Source organism: Hippocampus comes, unplaced genomic scaffold (genome assembly GCF_001891065.2).
Source record: "Hippocampus comes isolate QL1 unplaced genomic scaffold, H_comes_QL1_v1.1 scaffold44, whole genome shotgun sequence".
NCBI classification, from domain to species: Eukaryota; Metazoa; Chordata; class Actinopteri; order Syngnathiformes; family Syngnathidae; genus Hippocampus; species Hippocampus comes.
Genome location: NW_017805546.1, coordinates 2,771,534 through 2,795,935, shown reverse-complemented (window position 1 = coordinate 2,795,935; position 24,402 = coordinate 2,771,534). Strand labels below are relative to the sequence as shown.

At 47.7% G+C, this 24,402-nt stretch overlaps 2 protein-coding genes and 1 long non-coding RNA gene across 3 annotated transcripts in view; 1 reads left to right on the top strand and 2 right to left on the bottom strand.

The window, feature by feature from the left end:
- The window catches only part of cyld2 (cylindromatosis (turban tumor syndrome) 2), a 26,373-nt gene extending 3,169 nt beyond the window's left edge, over nucleotides 1-23,204 (top strand). The window contains exons 2-16 of the mRNA XM_019879330.1: nucleotides 7,253-7,258; nucleotides 18,008-18,110; nucleotides 18,188-18,662; nucleotides 18,896-19,025; nucleotides 19,275-19,519; nucleotides 19,599-19,767; nucleotides 20,647-20,779; nucleotides 20,920-21,024; nucleotides 21,234-21,313; nucleotides 21,411-21,477; nucleotides 21,562-21,694; nucleotides 21,789-21,897; nucleotides 21,988-22,106; nucleotides 22,195-22,399; nucleotides 22,636-23,204. Of these exons, the coding sequence (XP_019734889.1) occupies nucleotides 18,228-18,662; nucleotides 18,896-19,025; nucleotides 19,275-19,519; nucleotides 19,599-19,767; nucleotides 20,647-20,779; nucleotides 20,920-21,024; nucleotides 21,234-21,313; nucleotides 21,411-21,477; nucleotides 21,562-21,694; nucleotides 21,789-21,897; nucleotides 21,988-22,106; nucleotides 22,195-22,399; nucleotides 22,636-22,841 (2,136 nt within the window). The 5' untranslated portion in view covers nucleotides 7,253-7,258; nucleotides 18,008-18,110; nucleotides 18,188-18,227 and the 3' untranslated portion in view covers nucleotides 22,842-23,204. The remainder of the gene's footprint in view (nucleotides 1-7,252; nucleotides 7,259-18,007; nucleotides 18,111-18,187; nucleotides 18,663-18,895; nucleotides 19,026-19,274; nucleotides 19,520-19,598; nucleotides 19,768-20,646; nucleotides 20,780-20,919; nucleotides 21,025-21,233; nucleotides 21,314-21,410; nucleotides 21,478-21,561; nucleotides 21,695-21,788; nucleotides 21,898-21,987; nucleotides 22,107-22,194; nucleotides 22,400-22,635) is intronic.
- snai1a (snail family zinc finger 1a) lies at nucleotides 8,946-11,571 on the bottom strand. Its single transcript, XM_019879333.1, has 3 exons — nucleotides 11,205-11,571; nucleotides 10,213-10,713; nucleotides 8,946-9,544 (listed from the first exon to the last, which is right to left on the bottom strand). The coding sequence occupies exons 1-3, from the start codon at nucleotides 11,278-11,280 to the stop codon at nucleotides 9,360-9,362; spliced, it is 762 nt and encodes a 253-aa protein (XP_019734892.1). The 5' UTR covers nucleotides 11,281-11,571; the 3' UTR covers nucleotides 8,946-9,359.
- Nucleotides 13,025-16,784, bottom strand: LOC109521502 (uncharacterized). Its single transcript, XR_002169371.1, has 2 exons — nucleotides 16,701-16,784; nucleotides 13,025-13,387 (listed from the first exon to the last, which is right to left on the bottom strand). It is a non-coding gene; the product is annotated as an uncharacterized LOC109521502 (long non-coding RNA).
- Nucleotides 23,205-24,402: the final 1,198 nt, after the last annotated feature.

The window sequence follows — 24,402 nt, the reverse complement described above, 5'->3', positions numbered from 1 at the left end:
CTCTCCCCCCACCCCTGCAGGCCGATGGCTGCCTGCTAGTATTTTGGTAATCGTCATCCTCCCTGACCCGCTGGCCCGATCCTGGCGCCAGGAGTCTCCACACCTCCCCTTCGCCTCCTCACAAAGACCCCCACCCCCACCCCCCACGGATAATTCAACCCAGCTGTTGCAAGGTGCCTGCTCTTCCAGTGATGGAAGGACCCTTTGCCAAAGTCAAAAGTACCACGGCAGCAATGTAAACACGCATCGCTCTCGAGAGCACGGAAAGACGGTCGGGGTAGCAGTAAAAACAAGAGTTGGAAGAATCAAGTCATTGTAGCTGCTGCAGGTGGAACCACTTTCACATGCAGATCACGTTGAGGTTTTGATAAGAGGAGAAAGGCGGGAAACAAAGATCAAGGCACAAATCTGCTTTTTGGTTTTGGACGCTTTGGTTTTATACAACGCTTGCCACCTTCAGACGAACTCGCATTTACCAACACAATCCTGTTTTTGAAATTTGCGAAGAAACGAGAGTGGCGTGAGAAAACTTGGAGTCCGTTGAAAGTGAGCATGATCAAGAAGGCTTGAACGAGCTTGCGTCTGGGATGAATAAGATTGCTGTCGGCTCTTTGGGAGGCCTGTCGACCTGTGCTCGGGGTCTCACTGGTCAGATGCCGGCCAATCGCATGCGGGCACGCTTCCTGGTTCCTGCCTTGCAAACAACTCCCGAACGGAATTGAACGGCGACATGTGGAAGCGCACGTTCGCCGGGATCGCGATGCTCGATGTTTACCCCCCCCAACGCCGGTTCTTTCACTGACCTGAATGTTTTTTGGTCATCCGTCGAACGGTCTGGTCTTAATGAGAAGGAATGTGTGTCACGCGAAGGGGAGAGGCGGACAGAATCCAGCCCTTCATTGGAATCACATGAAGAGCATGTGCATCCTCAGTGATCCAAGCGATACCGAGGAGATTTAGGATAAATGCCGAGGAATGTTTGTCAAGTGGGACAGAGAAACAAAAGGCCGAGAGCTGCAATTTTCACCGCAGGAGGGTCAAGAAACGTGAATTATGCTTGTTTCATTTCATAAGGTGCCTCTCTGTCTATGCTCTGACCACATCGGGAGATTGTGTTGAAATTTAGGGGAACCCCGAGCTTTTGATCCCCAATCCGCAACCCCCCAACACTGCTGAGTAATGGCCTGCAAGTCAACTGACTACATATGTGTGTGACAGAGGTTTGGATTGTTTTTCACAAGGCGGCAGCGGTGCGGTTGCCTTCTAGCACAGCGGCGGATGGTTATCAGAGACAGAGGCCCGACCGAGGGGGCGGCCGAATGGTACAAAGAGCTGTTCTGCTGGAACGCTGCACGGGGAAAAATAGTTCATGCTGCACTGGGATTTCCTGCCTTTGCCCGACCAGCCTCTCCCCCTTCTGTCATCTCACAGCCCCCTTCGCCAGGCCGAAGGCGCTCGGGAGCCTTTTTCAAGCTCAAGGTGGGCGAGTCGATTCATTGAACGAAGGGGCGGGCGAGAGGTGCGGCGTCGGTCCGGACAATTAATGCAGTCGGGTTTGCAGAAATTCCATTTCCTCCTCGACAGTGTCCACCCACAGGTCGAGGGGAAAAAGGAACTGACTCAGGATCGTTTTCACACTCTTGGCTCTCACAGTGACATGCAACATATTTGGACGCTGTTATCTGATCTCACATCGTCCACAGCTGGAATACGCATTGCCCGCCATGATATGGATGGTGTGAATGGCGAGGCACAAGACGGCCCCGCATTCCCACTGGTGTTGGATGTAGTCAGGACAGGTGCCTGGCCATTTGGCCGCACTCAGACATGTCGCGTGGGTGTCAAAGAGGAGGTGGAAGGGCGGCGGGGCGGGGGATTTGGGCTCCAAATCGGTCCCCGGCTCTTCCAGGCCTTTGATCTTCGGTGCGAGCGGTGCAGCTAAGGGGCATGTGTCACCCATTAGCGGCGTGGCGAGAGCGTGGCTGCTCACAGGTTCTCCTCGGGAAGGATGTTGTGAAAGCGGCTGCTAATAAACTCTGAAGTTGGTGTCAAGGCTGGAGGATGGGCGGCCTCCCGCCCCCCCCCCAAAAAAAAACAATCAAAGCAGAACGTGTTCTCCATAGTACCTGTGTGGGGCTTTCATTATACTTTGCGCTCTACACACTTCTGCTCAACTGATCGCACAGGAAGCGAGATGGACGATTTCATTGAAAAGCATCGCTGCCAGCAATCACTGTCTTGGGAAAGGGGGGGGGGAATGGAAACCAGATGTCTGAGATCCACCATGAATATGTCAAAGCTCCTGGACTATGTCAAATCCCCCCCAAGTCCCTTTGGAGTACAGAACCCTTTCGGCCGCGTCATCGAGAACGAACGTGGAGACGACAGCTCGGCGGTGGACGTCTTGGCGGTATCGACAAAAGCGCCTACGGAGAGTCGCTTCGGTCGTGGAGGATTTTTTTTTCCACTCTTGCTCGGGTTTCTGGCCTCGACGCATTCTTCACGTCAGGGTATCCTTAGGCTGCGTCGGGTGGCAAATCTCTCGGCGCTTTCTCGTGCTTGAGAAAATAACAAGCTATAGAGTAATGACTTAACAAGCAACAGGATAATGGCTTCAACATGCGCGCGGCTGGGAGAATTCAGGCCGGTGCCAGCACTCGCTTACTCGCATGTGGATGTGTGCGTCTATTGTTTGCGAGGAGATGTTTGAAAGTTGGGCCGGCAACAAACACATGGCTCTGGACTTCAGTTGAGCCTTGAAGGCTTTGTTTGGAGGGGCGGGCGGCGGGTTGGAGGGGAGGCAGCGATGGCAGCCGTGCGTCACAATGGCGCGGACAGCCCGATGCTTTTCTCCGGGTGTTCTCCATCACGAGCAGCTGTAACGTGGGCCTCCCACGCAGACCGGCGCGCCTCAGCGTACACTGACATGTGATAACCTACATCTGTGCTTGTGTGTGTCCCAGGAGGCCAGGGAACGGTGTGAACATCTCCAGTCATAACCGTAGCGTCATTGATGATATTACTCGGCATCCCTATTGGCAGAAAGTCACTTAGTGTTGGTGTGTTGCATGCAAGACACCACACCAAGCGAGGGAGCGATGGGGCAATTTGGTGATTTGTCCTCCCCTGAGAGATGGGGGGGGTTTGAAGCGTTGCGCAAGACTCACAGTTGGCTAGGAAACTTCCACGGCCGAGTCCTTCATAAATGAGTGACTGCTGTCCTCACTTACAGCGCTGGTCAACAACATGTGAATACAATTTTTTTTTTTAAATCTGAGGCGCGAGTCAACTTTTCGACTTTCAACTTTTGTTTTATTTTGGCAAATTAAGCTTGAGTTTCAGAAACATCATCGCGCCAAAAGTGGCGAAACATCTGCCCCCTGAGATGGATCAAAACCGGTGGATTTTGTTTCTTAATTCAGACTCCAGAATGCCCTGTTTAGACTAACGGGCCGCAAGATCATTTTTGGACTCAATTCCCCGGAAATGGATGTGCTAGAATAAAAAAAGTCCAGACATTTTTTTTGAATGAATACAATGAATACATTCAGCTGGTTTTCTGTTCGCCGTGATATGGTTCAGCTGCCGCTTATGAAGGCATGCTGGTTCGGCATGCACTCACGTCGCCAAATATTGTTATTTACAATACAATACACTACGCAAGGAATCCAAACATAGTGGACTGTGAGAGATGTTTTTGAGCTGAGAGGAAACAAGTGGGAGGCAGGCCTCATTTGAGCCTCCACAGTGTCGAACCAGCAGCGCCATTATAATGCCTTGAAGCTATTTCTGCCTTTGTGGGAGGCAGGCCTCATTTGAGCCTCCACAGTGTTGAACCAGCAGCGCCATTACAATGCCTTGAAGCTATTTCTGCCTTTTTTTTTTTAAACTACGAGATGTGAAATGATTGACACGTGATTAACAACCCTCTTCCTGTCAGTACCAAGCGCGCGACATTTGTGAACACTCTGGCAGGACTGGGCTTGCCGTACTTCGCTCCAATCGCGTCGGGTCCCGGAGGTGAGGCGATGTGTTTCATCGCATACTCTCTGATGATGTTTACACGCTGTTATGTGCAGACGTGTCGTGGCAGGTGCACAGAAATGCTGATCTTCATGTTAAGGCCTGCGGCGACAGCTCAGCGTCTTCCTGCACCTCGTCTGGGAAAATATTCTCCGGTGCATTCCAACGTGACAAAGATGAGATTTCCTAAAATGCCACAAGGAGTGTCAACATATCCGAACGTTCCGTCTTGGATCCTCGAGGCCTAACCCGAGTACCTGAGCAGTGATTGAGCTGCGCTTGGGTTCACGACTCGTCGAGCTCATGGTAGGGGTGCGGGTTCGGGTTCGACAGCGCGCGGTGATGAAGACATGACTTTTGCGTTTGCCTTTGCCGACCTCCTGCACAAGAATCTGGGAGTTTTGACAGAGAAGACAGGTCGGTCAAGACATTCTGACACTTGTCTTGTTTCCTGTCCCAGCGATGTAAACGTGGGCTTATTCTCTCCCCGCTCCTCGGCGCTCTTCTTCCCCCATCAACAGCAGTGTGAGGCAATGTCCCAAAGGACACAGGAAAAGCAAAGAGCCCAGACGCACACGCATCCCTCCAGCTCTCCCCTCCTTCCTTTTCCGAAGGCTCTGCTTCTCGCTGGCAACGACTCTGCAGCAACACATGTCTCTGATCAAGTCGGGCCTGCGTCATCAGTTAGTAAACTCCAGGCTCCAGGAAAACCAACAGAGAGCACATTCATAGCCGACGACCCTGTGACTGAGTGTGTGATTCATTACGCTTTAATATGTGCCCCTAGCACCCCCCCCCCACTCCTTAAACCCGCCCAACCGCTTCTCCGACGCAGCCCCGAGGCAACCTCGCAGCCTGATCAAGTCCATCATTAAACATATTTGTGGAGTTATCGCTTTTGGCCCTCTTTTCTTTCTTTCTTTTCTTTCTTTTTTTTTGTTTACTAGAAGCAGACGTTTTGTCTTGGTCCTGATTGCAGTTCAGAGGAGTGAAATTAGCTCTCCGTGACGTTTAAATTAGTACTCGGAACTTTAAAAAACATTAATGAGGTCGCAACCCATCGGGAGATTTTCCTGGAAGAGGAAAGAATGTCGAATTTGGGTTTTTTGAATCAAAAGCGCGGCACGCCGGTCGACCGGTTAGCACGTCCGCCTCACAGTGCAAAGGTGCGGGGTTCGATTCCGGCTGCGGCCTTCCCTGTGTGGAGTTTTCTCCAGTTCCTCCGGTTTCCTCCCACATTCCCCCAAAATACATGCACGGCAGGTTAATGGAGCACTCGAAATCGTCCCTCGGTGTGATGGTGAGCACTGATGGTTGTTGTTCGTCTGTGTGTGCCCTGCGTTTGGCCTGCTACCAGTTCGGTGTGTACCCTGCCCACTGCCCCCGAAGACAGCTGCGATGGGCTCCAGCACGCCTGACAAGCGGATTGGAAAATTGATGGATGGATGAATCAATAGCACTGAAGACTTTTTAAGCAAGGTGCGAATATTAAATGGGTGCGAAAATTAGCATAACGCACGAGGTGGGAGTTTGAAGCTGGAACGATAGCGACGGTGAAATGAAAAACAGCAACGCAACTTTGCATAACGAACGTTTCCATCTGCTCCATGTAAGCAGGCCACGGTGACTGGAGGGATTTCTTTTCCAAGGAGATCTCTCTCTCTCTCTCTCTCTCTTTCAGAGCCTTGAGTGTCATGGGTCTTGTTTCTGAAATGCTGACGGCGACATCCTTTCCTTCCGAGTCCCAACTGCCGCTCTATAGTTTGGCAGCAACAAACTCCACCCAAAAGCTTTGGCCGTTTGAGCAGGCGCGGCCGGGACAGCTGATGGGGGCGGCCGTGTTGCGGGAGAAACAGCATTTGATCCCTGCAGCTCCTCGGCCCGCACTGATTTTTCAGGGGGGGGGAAAGTGGGCCAACGTAAACTCCAACTTCCTGTCGGCCTTTTCTCAGAGGGGGAGAGATGATCCTTCTGTGAAGAGGGACACACACACACACACACACACACACACACACACACACACACACACATAAATAGAAATACTGCTGTAGAGTCAGGCAGAGAGTGACTGGGGGAGAGAAAGAGAGAGAGTGGAATATACAAACATGACTGGACTCAGGAATGTTAAACACATGGTTTATGGCATAAATAGCAGCCACTTTTGGTAAATTACAGTGAGTGTTCTGGCACTGCAGAGCACACAGCAGGAAAACGATCTCGGGTTTCACATTTCGGGCCTCTGCTCTCCTCAAGCAACAAGACGGGGAGCGTGTTGTGTTTTCTTTTCTCTATAAAAAGGCAGAAATGAGCCCGGCAAAGGGTTTAGCTTGGCCAAGTCAAGCTGAACAACATTTGTGGCAAGATTGTAACGGGACGAGAAGACAGAGAGACATGCCGGCATTTCAAAAAAAAAACAAAAGAGAAAAAAAAGAGAGATTGCATCATGAGTTATATGTGTACGAGGTTTTCTTTTATGCGAGGCCGGGTTTCAAAATTGGTAGATAGGGTCAGCGTTTCGCATTCACTCGGTCCCCAAAACAAAGACAAGCATTCGAAAAAGTCAAGCAACAAGTCGAGATCCGGACCACGAGACATGTTGCCAGCTGACATTTTGAAAATAGTCCTGAACTAACTGGCAACAGCTGAGAGTTTAATAGGCTCATCCTGGGTGAGACACAAGACCATCATGGCCCCGGGTTGGGGGGGGGGCTGTTGTTGATTTCCAATCCTGCGGACCTGTCGCAGACCTTTGAGCGTCCCTTGGAAATTTGCGAGTCCGATGTTTTACGAGGGTTTCTGCGGCCCGGAGGCTGCAGGCAGATATCCCTGAGTCAGGAGGAAAGAAGAAACCGCCGCGGAACAGTTTGCCTCACTCTGGCCTGGCCCGGCTGGGCCCTGGCCCCCGCGGCCCGACTGCCTGACTAATCTGACTCGAGTGACGGAGAGCGAGGGGAGCCGCGGGAAGGTGAGAACGCACTGACTCACTGTCTAGGAGGACGACAGGTTCGACTCTCCCCGATGACAAAAGAGCTGGAAAACACAACGCGCGCACGCTGCGACCGTGACCCCCTTCTTAAATTCAGATCACTTCGTGCCGAGCATTCGTGCTCAGTCCTGGGAGTGATTAAAACCATACGGCGCTTTCTTCTAAGCTTCTCTTTCAAAGGCCAGAGCCAAGTTGCTCGACGCCATTGCTGCGTCTGCGCCATCTGAAAGGATCCGACGCAAGACTAATGTCCCCAAACTGCCTTTACAAAGCCGTCATTGACACTCTCAGAGGAGCGAGCGTTTGATCACACGGTTGTGTGGAATCGCGCCGCATTATATTTTCCATGAATGTCCTCCTCTAATTGACGCGTCTAAAATAGAAAATAAAAGCGTTTGTTTATCTGTTTTCCGTTCAAGCTTATTGGGGCATGTTCAATCATTATGATATTTTTGAATTCATTAATTGGCATGGATATTTTCACGATCAGATGTTCCTAGTTGGATTATATCAGAACATGTCTAACAAAAAAAGCACAGAATAAAAACTTGCGCTGCTTGGCCTAAACCAGTCATTTAAGTCTCGATGACGAATGACCGACAACAGAGCCGGCAAGGCCTTTGGACTTTAACTTCGCGTCAGAGGGGACAACCATTCTATCAACTTTTTAATTTTTTTTTTTGTAAAATGCAGGAGCGCCAATTTTCACAACAGCAGAACTTAAAACACTTCGTTGAGGTAGGCCAACGTAAAATGTTGTTGAAGTGTGTTGCCTGGAAAGTTTGAGCTCAAACAAGAATTTTTCCGGTGCTCCGCATGAAAGATTCGGCCTTTGAAGTTGGCCGTTTCGTCCCGTGTCGTCAAATGTCTTGCCACTATTGCTAATCATCTAGCCAGTGAGTGTGCGCTGCCTGCCGTGTTTGCGCAGCGACAACAGTGAGAAGTAGAAGGCAGGTGGAAACTGACAACAGGTGCATTCACTTCCCTCCCCCGCCCCCATCCATCATGCGGCACGTTCACCTGCGCATCTGCAAAATTGCTTTTTGCACAATGCTCGCTTCACTCCGCACGTCCAATGTCGAGATGCTGAAATGCCAGTTAATGATTAGACCGAGCGCGTTTAACCGTAACGTGCGGAGCGCTTTCGTTCCCCCCCGTCGCAGCAGGTGTAGCGCGCCTCAAGGCGCCTTTGCTCAAGGGCTCCAGCCAAAAAGCAGATTTTAATAAACATAAATTACTTTATTGAATGAAACTCAGAATCACTTTTGGCATACACAAAACACTGAAGACAAGCGGGGTACAAAATGGAAATCACAAATCATCTGCACATTGCACTAGGAAGCGTTGCCATACATGTTCAAGAAACGACGGCGCTCATCTCTGTGCTGTCCATTTACAGGGATCGCGCCACATATTAGGCGAGCGTGGTGTAAACTTGGAAAAAAAAAAAAAAAAAAGGTTTGGTCCCAGCCTTTCTGCTTTGAATCTCTTTGGTTCTCCATGAATACTGCGAACACGAATGAAAGCTACAAACAGCAATGAGGTAAACAAGACAAAGATGAAAGACATTTCATTTGGCGTATGGCTTCGACCTCTCTGATTAACACTGTGGTAACATTGAGTGCATGGCTTGCGAAGCCGCCCAAGTTCCTATCGGCGGAACTCATCGGCGAAAGCGAAGGTGGCGCTGTAGTCAAAACAGAGGCTTAAGATGACCGCCTTCCTTGGGGAGACAAAGTCCTTTGTGGCGGCATCTTTTCGAAAGCAAGAGCGGCGGACGTCACCTGCGATTCCGCCGGCGAAGGTCACTGCCGAAGCACCTGTTAGCACCTCGTCTATCGACGCCACGGTGCCAGGGACAGCTGTGTGTGTGTGTGTATGTGTGTGCGCGCGCGCGCCATGGCTTTTGCGTGTCCGCCGGCGTGCGCGTTGGGAGGCGCGTTGAGAGGTTGACACCACCCACGCAAGCCTACCTCTCAGCAGCTGCGTCCGGGCCGTGAATCCCGAGCTGTCCGGCACCGGGACGGAGACAGGAAAGAACACCTCTTACCCCAAGGAGTTGAGTACGTGTTTGGTCTTCGGAATGCGCGGGATGGCGGCGAAGGGGCCGACATCAAGTAAGGATCAGCTCGCTTCAGATTTGGTCCAACGGCCTCAAGACTTCAAATTAGCATGGAAAAGAGGCGCCGCGCTTCGAGCCTCGTCACATGCAGGTCCACAACGAGGACCGATTCCTTCCATTTTTCTCAAAGCTGAAAAGTCATTGTCATGACGGACTGAGAGGTTCTCAGCAGTCGACAGTCCTCCGCCCTCCACCATCCTGATCTCGGGAGTCTTGACCCGCTGCGCCTCACGCCGTGGCGGAGCAACACCCTGAGGAGCTGTGTTTCTGCAGCAATGACATGCGGCTGAAGGTGCGAGAGCAGACGCTGCACTGGTACTTCTTCACCTCGGCGTGGGTCTGCAGATGAGCTCGCAAATTGGAGCGGTCGGCGAACGCTCGGTTGCAGTGGGGGCAGGAGAAGGGGCGCTCGCCTGCAACGGGAAGAACAAGAAGACGGCAACATGTTAACATGAACACAACTTATTCGGGGCCGGCTTCCCTGTCTTTGAATTCGCAAGAGTTTCTTCGTAACGCCTCTCTCTCTCTCTCTCTCTCTCTCTCTACCGACTTTGCCTCTTTCTCCCTCTCTCACACACACACACACACACACACACACACACACACACACACACACACACACACACACACACACACAAGCATTGTGTCGATAACGAAGAAAGGCTGGAGTGAATTAGCATGATTAAATCACGGCCAGATGACATTAGCATGCTAACAAGTTGCTAAAAGTGCTCAGCGATAACACCTCTCAGCAAAAGCCTTTTGTCTTCATTGTGTCGTCTTTCCCAAAAGCAACGATAAAGACAATGAGTCAGTGGGGGGGCCATTGCTGTCGGCACGTGAAACACAATGAGCGATCAATGAGCACAGAGTCTACAGGAGGCTTCCCCATGTGATTGCATCTGTTGATCTAGCGTTGAAGACATCACATTGATCGGCATAGATAGCCTTCTCCTTCGGGCCACCGCACAAACGGCGATTGACGGACTCGTTGACTCGTGACTTCAAATGGAGACTTTAACCTTTTATTTTTTTGTGTGTGTGTGGGGGGGGGGACGATATCTGGAAACGGGGATCTCACCTGTGTGCGTGCGGATGTGGCCGCGCAGCAGCCACGGCCTGGAGAAAGCCTTTCCACATGTGGTACACACACAGGGCAGGGTGTGTGAGCGGATGTGCATCTTTAGAGCCCCCAGGCTGGTGTACTCTTTGGGACAGTGCTTGCAGAGGAAGGCAGGCCTGCTGGCAGCAACGGGGGCCTCCCTCTCTTCCTCCTCTGGCGGACTGACATGGGCCATGGTGCCAGTACATTTCATCCGCTGACGAGGGGCGTACGTATGCACCGGTTCGGGGCTGGGGGGGTCCGAAGTGCGCCCTTCATCCTCCTCGCCGCTACTGCTGGCACTGCTGCTCAGGCTGGACGGGGAGCTGAGGTCCAAGGGGCCCGGGATGGCGGAGGGCTCTGTTTGGCAGGTGGGCAGGTAGAGAGCAGGCAGCACACTGAGGTCCCACACCAGACCTGCTGTCAAGCAGGTGGCAGTGGATGAGAGCTCAGCCAGAGGATATTTGTCCAGTGACGTAGCTGAGAAGGAGATGGAGGCAGAGTTCAAACTACTGGAACACCAACGGGCTACAAATCAATTGAGACTTAACATAAGACGCATTGGATGCATGTGTCCGGATTCTTTTGACCACATTTTAGTCTTTTTTTGAAGGGGGGGGGGGCGTAAAGTTGCAGCCATTGGAAGGCTTCGTGGGCCGTTTCCTCCCACGTATTCACAAGGGCTTGTAACATGAATGGCGCTCTGTCTGCCGCCACGAAGAGGGGAAAGTGCATATAACGGGCCGCAACTTTATCGGGAAGTTACAGGATGTGGAGTCAAACCACATTAAAACGTGTGTGTGCGGGGGAGGGGGGGGGCAAAAAAAAAAAGAAACACTCATATCCCCACCAACCCCACCACGCACGCACAGTTCCAGCATCTACACTGGAAAAAGGGGACTTTCTCACCAACGTGCGCAATTACGTAAGGAGGGCTTTCGGAACTCAAAATAGAAAGTTTCATCACTCACCATTCTGACATTCCAGTTCACTGTAGTTTGGCTTTTGTTTGGCGAAGTACTTTTTAACCAAGAAAGACCGAGGCATTGTCCTTTTGCGTGTTAAAAAAACGGTGCGTAAAAGTATCCAGCGACGGGTAAAAGGCACAGTCTCCAACGAACAGGGTTACTAAAATTGTCCTCTGCCAAGTGGGAAATATATAAACAGAAATATATATGCTGTTTTTAAAAAAACATCAACTTTCAATGCGCCAATAGTCCAAAAGGTGGAGTAATATTCGGCAGACCAGCGTGCCTGTAGCTTTCACGTAGAATGACTAAATGCTGGCCTCTGTTCTGAAATACTGACACGGGCGCAAGGGGTGTGCTCGCCCCGAGGGCCCTCCCCACCACCACCACCACCACCAGCTCCCTCCTCCTCCTCCTCCTCGTCCTGCTGTTGTGTGCAGGAAAGGGGCTTCATGACCTCTTTCCGCAACCCAAACTCGGAGCTCACGTTAGCAGATGATGGTGAAGGAGTTGAGATGAATGCAAATGACCCGCTTGATCAAAAGCGAGCTGAGCTCAACGGCGATGTAAAGCACTCGCTAGAATAATAAGCAATTAAAGGCAATGATACAAAACCCTCACAAAACCATTTGGGCCACATTTGCGCTCTTAAGTTGCAATCGCTGGACCAAGAGGAGCAGTTATTTACATGTATTAATGCAGGCAGATCACGATTGTGTCAGGCAGGTCAAACTTTTTTTTACTTTGACCAAACGGGCAGGAAATAAATGAGGGCAGTTTGATGGAATTGTAAGTTGAGAGGTTCGTTGTTTTAGTGGATAGCTCTACTTTACGAACGGCAAAAGGAGAGATGGAATCCTTTAAATGCAGTTTTATTAAAAGGGAAAAAAAAGACGTCAGCACCGCAGCACGTTCGAGAACACCACGGTTCTCGTAACTAAAATCACTTCCTGCTTCTCTGACTTCAACAGCCAATCAGAACCTATCAACATAAAAACATGTCTAAGCAAATATTAAACAACAGAATATAATTTAGGTATTCTTAACGTGAAATAATATGATGCTCAAACATAAAATGACAATAATTAATAATATAACATAAGCTTACAGAATCAATATTTTAATCTAGTTTGTAAGCAAAGGCAAACGCTTCTGGTCATGTTTAGGACGGTATTGACTGCATGAACACGGATTATAGCTTCAAATAAAATGGAAACGCTGAAAAAATGAGCAGAAATGCTGAATTTTCACAGAACAGAAGACTCATTCAAGGGTTTAATTAGAATGAAAATGGCGCAAATCATATGCTGTCACACACAGTCACCAGATCACATTAGTTGAACTACTTAAGAAACATTTGGGACAGACAAAAAAAAACACACACACACACTTGGTACACTTGACAGAAATCCAGGGCAACAATTTGGTCATTTGTTGACAAAATACAAGAAAGCCCCATGTGATGATGCAATGTAGTTTCTTCACGAATTCAAAATACAACCAAAATAATAAGCATGTTGTTAAGCGAACGCCATCCTGCCTGTGCCAGTCCAAATTGCCCATTATTGAAAAGGAAGAATTTTAATACAGCTCTTGCATTGTATTTGGACGTAGTTTAAATGCCGTGTAATAGTTTGGGTGACAACTGTGTGTTATAGAAGAATGAAGAAAGTCGGATTGCACTATTGATTCCTTCAAGTATGCACAGCTTCATTTCCTATCTATCCACGCCGCTCTGGGTCATTCGGAGCCCGTTTTGGCCACTAAACTATTTTGTGCACTGCAGACTGGGCACAAATGGATGGATAGTTTACTTGATGACATCAAATTTGTCACACTTTATTACTGTAAACAAAGAAACCACATGACCCTCATGTGAAGCACATGTCAAAATGGGGACGACCCAAATAGATTGAGTTCACGTAGGGCAAAAGCGCCATCTAACGGACAAATGCAGGAGCAAAATATGACATCAATTGACAACCAGAACACTCGGAATTCCCCACATTCATGACGTTAGATGAATAGGCTGGAGCTCGGGCATGTCCAGCTGCGGTCCTCAAGATCAGGTCTGCATTCCATCGCTCCCTCCTGCACCAAGCCTTCAAATTCAAATGATCAGCTCATCAGCAAGTTGTGAAGAAGCCTGAAGACGATCCAGGTGTATTGCAGGAGGCTGAACTCTTCTGAAAAAAAAAAAAACAACAAAACAAAACAGTAATACACTTTAAAATACTGAAATTAAAGTAATTGAAAAATGCTTTAATATAGTGCAATGGTCTTCTATGTGGGGGGGCCCGGTTGTCGATTGGTTAGGGAGTCGGCCTCACAGTGCAGAGGTGCAGGGTTCGACTTTGGCTCTGGCCTTCCCATGTGGAGTTTGCATGTTCTCCCCGTGCCTGTGTGGGTTTTCTCTGGGTACTCCGGTTTCCTCCCACATTCCAAAAACTTGCATGGCAGGCTGACTGAACACTCAAAATTATCCCTAGGTGTGAGTATGAGCGCGGATGGTTGTTCGTCTCTGTGTGCCCTGCGATTGGCTGGCAACCAGTTCCGGGTGTACCCCGCCTACTGCCCAAAGACAGGTGGAATGGGGTCCAGCGCGCCCCACGACCCTTGTGAGGATGGATGGATGGGTCTTCTATTAAACAACTAAAAAAAAAAAAAAAAACGCTGACCGGTATACAGTACTTCATGTCTTTTGCCAGAGATATTACCGTATCGTCACGCTAATAATATAATTGCCGAAGTCATCTTTTGTCTTTGGGAAAGTCATTTTGGCAACATCTGCATTGGACTATGGAGAGTAATTTTCTGGAAAAATCTGACTTTGGAAAAAAATGGAGTTAGGCGGTTATGTTATGAGCTTGACGATATGTAGGATATCATCTTGTCCCCACAGTGTGCTCTTTGACCAATTCTCTGTCCAAGGCCGCATAGGCCATGGCGTTTCTGCGAGCTCTGATTGGTGGTTTTTGGTCGTAGGAGGAGTCATGAAGGGCATCCACTGATTTCTCATTGGTCGATCATTTGAAATACAAACGGTAACGACAGCTCTGCTGCCTTTCTTAAGCCGTTTAAGTCGTGAACGTTATTTGAAACAAAACAAACAGAAAACGAGCAGTCGCCGATATTTACTTTATGACAGTGAGTCAAATCGAGAATCTTTAACCAAAGGTAAGAATTGGATTTGTATCTGTTATTGTGAAACAATAAGTAAATAAATATATAAATATGTAGCAACGGGATGGACTGACAATACTCGCCTCTTGTTAGACTTGATAAAACATGCCTTTCCTAATTGCTTGTCAAAGTTTAACTTAGTTGGCTTATGCCAGAGAAAATATTTGTTCATGTATTGTTTTATGTAACGCGTGTGTCCCTAGCATGTATAAAATATGTGTCACACACTTTATTTCTTCAAATTATCAACATTATTGCTGTCTGTTTAGAAAGGTTAGCGTGCAACGTGTAACTGCTTTTTTTTTTTAATGTATTAAAATGTTTTGGCAATGTTTGATAAAGTACCCGCCCCTTTTTTCGAGAGACAGATGGGCCCTAACATTGAATTTCTTGTGGAGTGGCCATCATTATTCAAATCACTTCCGACCCCATCTTTAATTGGCCATCCTGGTCAGCTGACCAAACATGGTATTTTTTGGACAAATGGCAAAACTGAAAAAGGATTATTCAAGAAGTAGAATTGTGATCATGTACAAACGTGTTAAGAATTTGTATTGTCCTTCCCAGCAAAAGACAGATAAGTCCGCGAGAAGCAGTAATGCTCAGAAAACTCGCTCATTTGCTTTTTGGGGGCGAGGAATCAGAGGAGGCCGCCTCAGCCCCCGAGGAAGTCAGGTCCGAAGAACTGGGTGAAGAATGGCTTGTGGTCAATGGTCAAGGTTGGTTGGAACTCGGTCTATCTATCTGTCTGTCTGTCTAAAATGCCATGTACAGTAAGCATACACCGACTGTACCTTCCCTCAACATTTTTCTCTTCCCAAATCTACTCAATTTCACACATTGTTCAGCGACACAAACCCACTACGTATCTTCACTTGTATCCACAGAGGCCGATTCTGCAGAGGTCCCAAATGAGGAGGCCCCCACTTTCTCAGACTCTGCTCCTAATGCAACGGCTCTTACAAAACTAGAAACAACAAGGTAAAATATATAATGAAGTGCATACAATCGAAATGCTGCCTTTAAACATCTAATTGTAGAACTAGTCAATCATCACATTAAACTTTATTTTGAAGGCTACTCAATGAGGAGTTGTACATTGAATTATTTTACATGTGCTTTTTTTTTCGTTGTTTTGTTTTAGTGTAACAGATCCAGCGAGTGAGCAGTCCACCGTTGAAAGCAAAGAAACTGCCTGTAACTTGCGAGCCATCTCAGCATTACTTTTTCCTCCTGAAGCCCTTCAAGAGGTCACAAAGCTAAACTGCTTGCAAAAATCCTGTACATCCCACCACCCCGTGTCCCGAAATGCTATTCAGCGACACAATCGTGTTCGGCATGGATTCCAGCACCATTCCTTCCTGCTTCAACAGCCAGCACGCCGCACCTTTAGTCACTAAAGTGCGGCAAGGGCAACCATGAACGCGTGCGTACAGCTGACACCCCCTTCAATTTTTAGATGTCTTTGTTTTAAACACATAATTTCTTCTAAAAATCAACAAATCTTGGACTAATTTTACCATAATTAATTACTGCACTTGTTTTTAATTCAAACTGGCAGCTACCGGTATATGAGAAGCATTTCGGATGATGATTTTATTTTATTTTTTTAAATCATTGAATTTTGGACATGTATTTTTTTCATGGATGCAAATGTGTATTCAAATTACCTGTGAGAGGGCTCATATGAGTTGTACTATTTTTTACTTGCATGTATTTGAGTAGGGTGGCACGCTGGTCGATTGGTTCGCACATCTGCCTCACGTTGCAGGGGTGCAGGGTTCGATTCCAGCTCCGGCCTTCCTGTGGGGAGTTTGCGTGTTCTCCCTGTGCCTGCGTGGGTTTTCTCCGCGTGCCCCGCTTTCCTCCCACATTCCCAAAACATTCATGGCAGGTTAATGTGAAACACTCGAAATTGTCCCTCGGTGTGATTGTGAGCATGGATGGTTGTTCATCTATGTGTGCCCTGCGATTGGCTGGCAACCAGTTCAGGGTGTCCCCTGCCGACTGCCCGAAGACAGCTGGGATAGGCTCCGGCACGCCCGTGACCCTCCTGAGGACCTTGTACTTCCAACAGAAATGTCAAAACACTGAACTGTGAAGACTTGTTATCTGCTGTCGTTTTTGAGGACTATTACAGTCGCTTGTCAAAAATGACTACACGAGTGGATATTGGACTTTGGAGGGGGGGGTGGGTAGATTTCAGGAAATGCCCTGCTTCAATTACAATTTGTATTTTGGCAGTCCTCTCCATCATGCTATTCACAGTTTGACATCAGGAGAGCAAGATGACCCCAAGCAACGGATTAACAATACCTTACAACATGATCCCCGAGGGAAGTGGCCACTGAGCTTGGGATTGCTGTGTCATCAGAGGGACTGGCATTCAAGCGGCTGTCCTTGGAAATTTTTTAAAAACAGGAAATTTGGCATTTTTGTAGAACAGTAAGCTATACAAAAAACACTCCACAGTTGCATATGCATTCAAAAGTTGAGAGGTCCAATTAAGTTAATCCTGAAATGACGCCTAAAAGTCAAGTATCTCTGAGTTGAAGTTCCTGTACAAGGGAATGCATCATACATGACATTTTTAGGTGTTTTTTTTTTTTTTTTTGTCTCTCCCTTTTTTTTCAGTTACTGCCTGCATGCACGTGCCCACTGAGGAGCGCCAAGCCTATTATGTAAAGTTGATGCACACTCAAGATACTGTCACACTTGCATGCCAGCTGCATCGCAGGGTGGAACGTGTCACATGCATGCAGTCTGGGGACAAACCTGTCACTCAAAGCGTGCATTGGTTTCAGTAAATAGTTCTCCGGGTAGCAATTTGCAGCAGCTGTGCAGTGTTGGGGAAGTTGCATTACCTCAATTTTGGTCATTTAAAATCTCAATTTTAGCGGAGCAGAAAATTCAACTTTTTGCCATCTCACACACCCATTCAACTAGTTCAGTTTGTCTCTCCCAGGTCTATTTCAGTGTGCAATTTCTGCAAGTATTAAATACTCAACTCCCGCAATGCACTGCGTTTCCATATATTCTGAGTGAAATGCATACTTTTTTCACATACATGGAGTCAATGATTAGAAAATAAATACCGTACACGGTGCACATGCATCAAGATACTTTCTGTGTTGGGTGTCGTAGTGTGGGTAAATAAGGGTACAGTTGATGAATATTGCCTCTATTTTTGTACCCACTGCAGTAAACTTTCACCATGTGAGACCAAAAAGTATCGTCAGACCCATTTGCTAACCGGGTCTAACCGTGTACTCCAAACTTGGGCCCGGGTAGCAAATGCACTGAAAGCCGCCGATTCCTTGAGTCGTGAGTTTTCCTCTCTCTCGCTCTCTCTCTCTCTATTCGTGCAATATTGTGTGAGAACATGTGGCACGGCCGAGGTTATGACACCAAAAGTCAGGCAAATATTCATTGGCCATTATCTTATCGCAGCTGCAGTCACGCACTGTCATTGAAACGTGTCCCAGTGAGTGCACGCACTTTGTGTTAAGGGCGCAGAGGAGATGAAGTGCAGAGGCAAGTGGGCGTGACCGGTCGCACTCGGGTCAAAACGAGACCAAGCCAGGAAGACTCTTGCTCGCTCAGCCACCTCGCGAGGGGACAAGAAGCTTCAGAGAACGCCCGGGATGATTTCCTACGACAACTTGTCTATGACTTGCCGTTGAGTCGTTGGCGAGAGCGGTTCGTTTCCCGAAGGGAACCATCGAGGTGAGTGTTTGTTTTGACAACACTTTGGCGAAACCGATGAGAACCCGAGCGCCTTTTCACGCGTTGCATTTCAACAGATCGACTGCGTCAAAGACCCGCTGGCCGTATTCGGATTCAATGGAGCCCATCCCCGTGCCGAAGGAGAACTTTTTCATCGTCATACGGGGAAAGTCGCGGAAAGGCTTCTCCCGCGGATGCATCGGTCGGCCGGAGGCGGAGACGCCTCGCGGGGAGCTGATGGGGCTTCTCTACCCCGGGGGCGCAAACGCGGGGAGTCCCAAGAACGGAGGCGTCGTGCGCAGGGAGGACACGTACCCCCTGAGCCGCCACCAAGCCCAGCTCCTGCTTTTCATCTCCTCCGTAAGCAAACGCCTGGAACTGCTGTGCAACCCGCAGCTGTTCTCGGCCATCTGTGAGCTGACTGTGGATGACCTGGTGGTGGTCAAGTACAAGAGGGGCCATCAGCCGGCACTGGTGACGAACCTGATGCGAATTGGCAGGAAGGAAAATAAAGACGATCTGCAGATGTTGGCGTTTGAGGTGGAATTTGTGGTGGGTCCCCTTTTACCATGCACTTACACACCGTTCAAGGAGAACTGTGGACGTAACCCTGAGAGATGCTTGCGGCCACGGGCTAATAATCACGATACAATACCATACAATACGGCTTGAGTTATTTCGTGCTTTCACAACAGCTGTTGCTGTTATACAGCCACCCAAATCTTTAAAAAAACGGTGTACTTGTCTGTTCTTCCCACTCAGCTTCACTCTTGTCTGCCCTGTAGGACCATGATCAGACTTTGTCATCCAAAAAGGCTGCCCCTGTGCCCCTGTTCAGCGCCGCGGACATCGTCCAGGTGGTCCCATCCTCCGCTCTCCCCCATGGAATAAACTGGAATGCCGTTCAGCATAGTGGTATGTATGCGGTCCATGCTTTCTCATCAGAAAATGTAACAACAAATGTGGTGTAGTGGAAAAACTGGTCCGGTTACTTTGGAATGCAGAAGAGCAGAGTTATCACATGGTATGGCTTGGCGTGGTTGCGGAGTTGCCTGTCTATTTTCAACATGCTGTAAACCTGTGTTGTGTTAGTCAACAGCATGTCACAAGATTGAACGTATGTCATGACCTTTTTAACCTGGACCCCTCCCTACATTTTCACAGGCACAAACAAAAAGGTGATGCGCATGAACTCCATGCCAATTATTCGATCTCTTGGCCAAGTGAAAGAAAAGCATCGAGTGCAGACTGGCATCAATCTGAGTCAAAGTCACAACGCATCACCTGCACCTTTGGAAGTGGGGTCCTTGGTGGAGGTTGTGTCCAACACAGGGGTCACGGTTTATGGGGTTGTGAGGTGGCTGGGTGTCCCTGGAGGAAAAACTTCGGAATGGGCTGGGATTGAATTGGTGAGTCTCACGAAAGCTTTTAAAAAAAAAAAAAGTTCTCTGAATATTTGCAATTGGTTCTATCTGTCATGTGGATCAGGACTACGATGTGAACGGTTGCTCTGATGGGACATATGGAGGCCAGCGGTTGTTCACCTGCAAAAGGAGCAGGGCTTTGTTTGTCCCTGTCACGAAATGCAGCCCTGACAGCAGGTTTGTCTGCTCCTCTTCAGCAAGTGACACCAGCAGCCAAGTGGACATACCTCCAGGTTAGTTGCTTGATGCAAATGAACGTCAGCCATTTCGCAATGAACCAGTGTGAACCAACAGCGTGACTTGTTTATTTCTCTATCTTATGTAATGACTTTTTAATGAAATTTGCTCATTCACTGCCAGCCCAGTTAGCACCAGTTTTTTTATTTTTCCACCACTGAAATTGGCTCGAGCTCTAGTTCTGGTGTTTAAGATGGCAGCAATTCTTTGTTGGGCCAGACTCTAGCACCCACCACGTCCCCGGACACACGGAAGTTTTGCACAAACTGTTGAGCGGTGAACTCCAGCAAAATTGTGTCCTGTCAGTAGAGCGATGGCGGATGTTCCTGGATAGCATGCGATCTCCGACTCGCAGTCAGCTTCATGATCATGACTAAGAGATATAAGCCTGTGCTGATTGCATGTCTATGACTGTTAGATATGCCATACAAGTCTAATCAAGGCTATACTAAGTTGCCTAGCAGATGCTAACAGCGCATTATGATGGTTATTATTAATAGCACAGGTGCTCTTGGGTAAACGTCGACGTAAGCAGTGACATTTAGACGCTTTATGAAGACGTCATGACGTCACTCCTAACTTGGCTCTTTGCCGGTGGAAAACCAAACACGTTCTTGTTAAGCACCTACAAAGCACAGCACCGGCACTGAACGAGCACCGAGTTCTTTTTGGGTGGGAAAGGGGTAATGGATTACCGTACACTCTTTGTCAGGGCAAGATTAAAACTCTTATTAGAGGTGAATTGCACATAGAGGTCATTTGGAAAGGTCGAAAATTATATTTGATGTATCACTGGAACAGAAAAAAAAAACTATATATAGATATATATACATATATATATGTATAATTTTTTTTTCCCATTTTGTGTGCTCTAGTTCCACCATATGTGGACTCTGAGGAGTACGTGGCGCCGGTTGCTGACTCCGAGGCCATGTCTTTGTTAGTGGGAAGAATGAAAGGGATTCAGGGTCACATCAACTCCTGTTATCTGGATGCCACTCTTTTCAGGTAAAACCAGTTCACCAGCCGTCAGAACACCTGACTCTCAAGTGGTGCCGTGATGTCACCTCACTTTTGATCTGGAACAATGTCAAGTGACAAAAGTGGTTAAGTGCATCCAGACAAAAGCTGTTGTTTTCTTTCTCCAGTTTGTTCAGCTCCTCTGTGACCCTGGATAGTATCTGCCAGTGGCCCGCAGACACTGTGCAGCCCGTCGCTTCCACACTGAGAAAAATAGTCAATCGTTTACGCAGGTATTCTTGCTTTCCTTCAAACTTTCCGTCCTCATATTTCACTTGCAAAACGCAAACATTGCGATCGTGGAAGTAACCCACTCCACTCGTGGTTTCTTCCACGAGTGGGGTGCACATATTTAGATTTCTTAATGATATGGCACTTTTTCTCCTCGCTCTCCATTGTTTTGCCTTTTGTCCCTCACTGACCACAAATGCGTTTCTTGCAGACAAGGGTTCGTGCCTGCTGCAAGTGTCATGAATTTCCGCAATCAGCTTGGCTGTGACACCTTTCGAACAGAGGAAAAAGGTCCATATTCTTCCAAGTCATTTTTCCAAAAACGGTCTTCTTGCCAAAAAGCATGGCCGATGTTCAGCATCTTATTTCTTTCCCCCCCCCACTGCAGACCCAGAGGAATTCATCACAGTTCTCTTCGAGAAGGTTCTTGGCATTGAGCCGCTGCTTAAACTCAGGTATGAATCTTTTGGCAGTCCGTCCGCTTTGAAATCATTGGTCTGTATCGCTGATTTAAGTTAGGACCTACACATTTGCACCAGGTCGAGAAGTGAAAGTTATCAAGGGGCCTACACCTTCCAGATCTTTCTGGAAAAGGAGCAGATGGCACACATACCCACAGTTCAACAACTGCTGGACACTTCCTGCCTGTCATGTGATGTCAAGTTTGAAGAGGTATGGAAAAGTCTCCACATTCGGGAGGACAAACTAGCAGTGCCTGACTTTTTCATTCTTTTCCTTCTGTTATCAAATTGTACCCGTTCCCTAGATGCCATCCTGTCTGATAGTTCAGATGCCAAGGTTTGGAAACAAGTATAAAATGTTTTCTCACATCATTCCGTCCATGGAGCTGGACATCGCCGACCTCCTTTACAACTGTAAGGAGCACACAGCGTAGTACGTATCGGAACAAAAAGTATGTGAATCACTGAGCATCGTGTTAAGACGACCTCTATGTGTTCGTACAGCTCCTCGTCAATGCTTCATCTGTGAGCGATTGGCAGAGTACGAGTGTCTCCAGTGTTTGCCAGATCGCAAACTGCACCCAGGGAGAATCAAACAATACTGCACCACCTGCAATGCACAGGCAAGGCATTTTTTTTTTTCACAGTGTATAAGTTGCCTTCCCGATAAACATTACTTCCAATTTATTTTCGTTCCTCTTTGTTTTGAAGGTACACAGGCATTCCTCGCGACAGGGGCATTCCCCAAAACCTCTGTCGGTTCCAGCCGTGGTAGCCACAGCTTCCCCTGCAGCTCGGCACACGATGCAGCTGTTTGCTGTGCTTTGCATTCACACGAGCCACTACGTGTCCTTTGTCAAATCTGGCTCTGACCAGCACTCCTGGCTCTTCTTTGACAGTATGGCAGACAGATGTGGTGAGGATTCTTTGCTCCCTTTTTTTGCTTTGAGATAAGCAATGACATATTTCCCCAAAAATGTTCGTGCAAACGCTGACATGTTTGGCTTTTCGAATGAAACGGTTGCTCGTGACTGTTTTGCTCTGATAAAGCAGTCTCAATAAGGGCAGATAAGAATGCACTCTGACTTCTTTTGTCGCCTCTATCTCTTTTCAATCTGATGTCTAATCTCAACGCTGCTCTTTTCCTTGCAGGTGACGATCAAAGTGGCTTCAACATCCCAGAGATCCGAGCTTGTCCAGAACTGGGTGACTTTTTCTCACTGTCTGAGGAGGAGCAGGCACGGGCAAATCCCTCATGTGCTCCTGAACTTGTGCGCAGGCTGCTGTGTGACTCCTACATGTTTTTATACCAAAACCCAGGAATGACTCTTCCCGGTACAAATCATCAGCGGCCTTAAATGTATGACTACAAGGACACAGTGTTCTTGCAACAGTGCCTTAATAATAACTTTGAACTTTATCAACCACATTTTGATTATTGCATCCAAACAGCAGAGAGTGGATTTTTTTTTGGGGGGGGGGTGCATGGCACAAAATGCAGCAATGTTCAGAAGGAAATACTAGGAAGCTCACTACAGCTTTGTTTTCTATATTCAGGCCAGTCAGTAGTAAAACAAATTTTAAATTACAACATTTTATTGCATTCTTTTATTCTCGTCCCTTTGTCATGAATTGAGGCTGTTTATGATAAGATTTAGAATGTCGCCTTTCAATGTTTTCTGCTTTTTCTTTCTATTTTATGCAATAAATAATCTATTACAACACATGAGATTGACCTGAAAGGTACCTCCTTTCCCATCTTTTGCCTTTTGACAAGTGGACTGGAAAAAGTTCAAACATGGTCATACTGGGTTTACTGTAAACAATTGCGCTGTGGTTCATTTTTAATGTATGAAAACATTGCGTTGACACCTAGTCGGATCCACGGGTCTTTTATTTTCTTCCTTTAAGAGGTTGCAAGTGATTGTGGTAAAATAATAAATGTTTTTTTTTTTAATCCAGAAGTGTTTGATGTTTTTCTAACCGCTTACTATGGTACTATGGTGTATCATGCACAGTGGCGCTCGTTTTAGTGAGTATTACACAAGTGTTCTTGAACGGTTGCGTTTTTGAGAGTGAACCCTTTCATCAATATTCCAAATGACTTGGGGTTCTGGGATGCTGGTAAATTTATAGTGTAACGTGGATGTTACCGCCCTCTTTTGGATGGAATTAGGTTTGCCAACTCAACATGATTTGAGCAAACTGAGTAACCGTCATTCCACGTCATCTGTTATTTTGCTTGCTCACAGGTTGAACAAAACGCGCGTTAGACACATTTTTCATTTCCGTTAAACTCAGAGTATGCACGGAAGTTGCTGTGATGTGTGAATTTAAACCAATTTGCAATTTTACGAATAACACGTGCGTAAATCTGAAGCCATTCAATTTGTTTAAAAAACAAAACAAAACAATGGTGCGTTGACATATATACACGATTCGTGGAGCTACCTGGACGTTACTGATGCTGCTGAAACAGTTTTGGTTGAGAGCATTTCTGCCAGTTTCTAGAGCGCAAAACATGGCAGGTGACCTTTATGTTCTCCATTGCACATCAACTGTAGTCTGAAACTCCCGACTTGTTATGTGATCGCTTGTGCCATTGGCTCTCAAGGTTACCGAGGGCAGGTTGGCCGGCCTGGCTTGCGTTCTCCTGCCCACACTCTGGTCACCTCCAAATTTTAAGTCATAGCACAACACCATTCCAAGGAGCAGATAATGTCATTCGAACAAGGGTCCTTTTCGTACAGTTGACCACATGGTGATGGTGAGCGTTTTTAAGAACAAGCCGCCGTCATGCGTCGAGCCTGTTCTGTGGATACAACTAAAAGTAGTGAGCTTGGGAAGGTTGAGGTTCTGCCCGCTGCCGCCGCGGCTAAAAAGCAACACGTTTCTCGGAAGGAGGAGCTACACTACTGC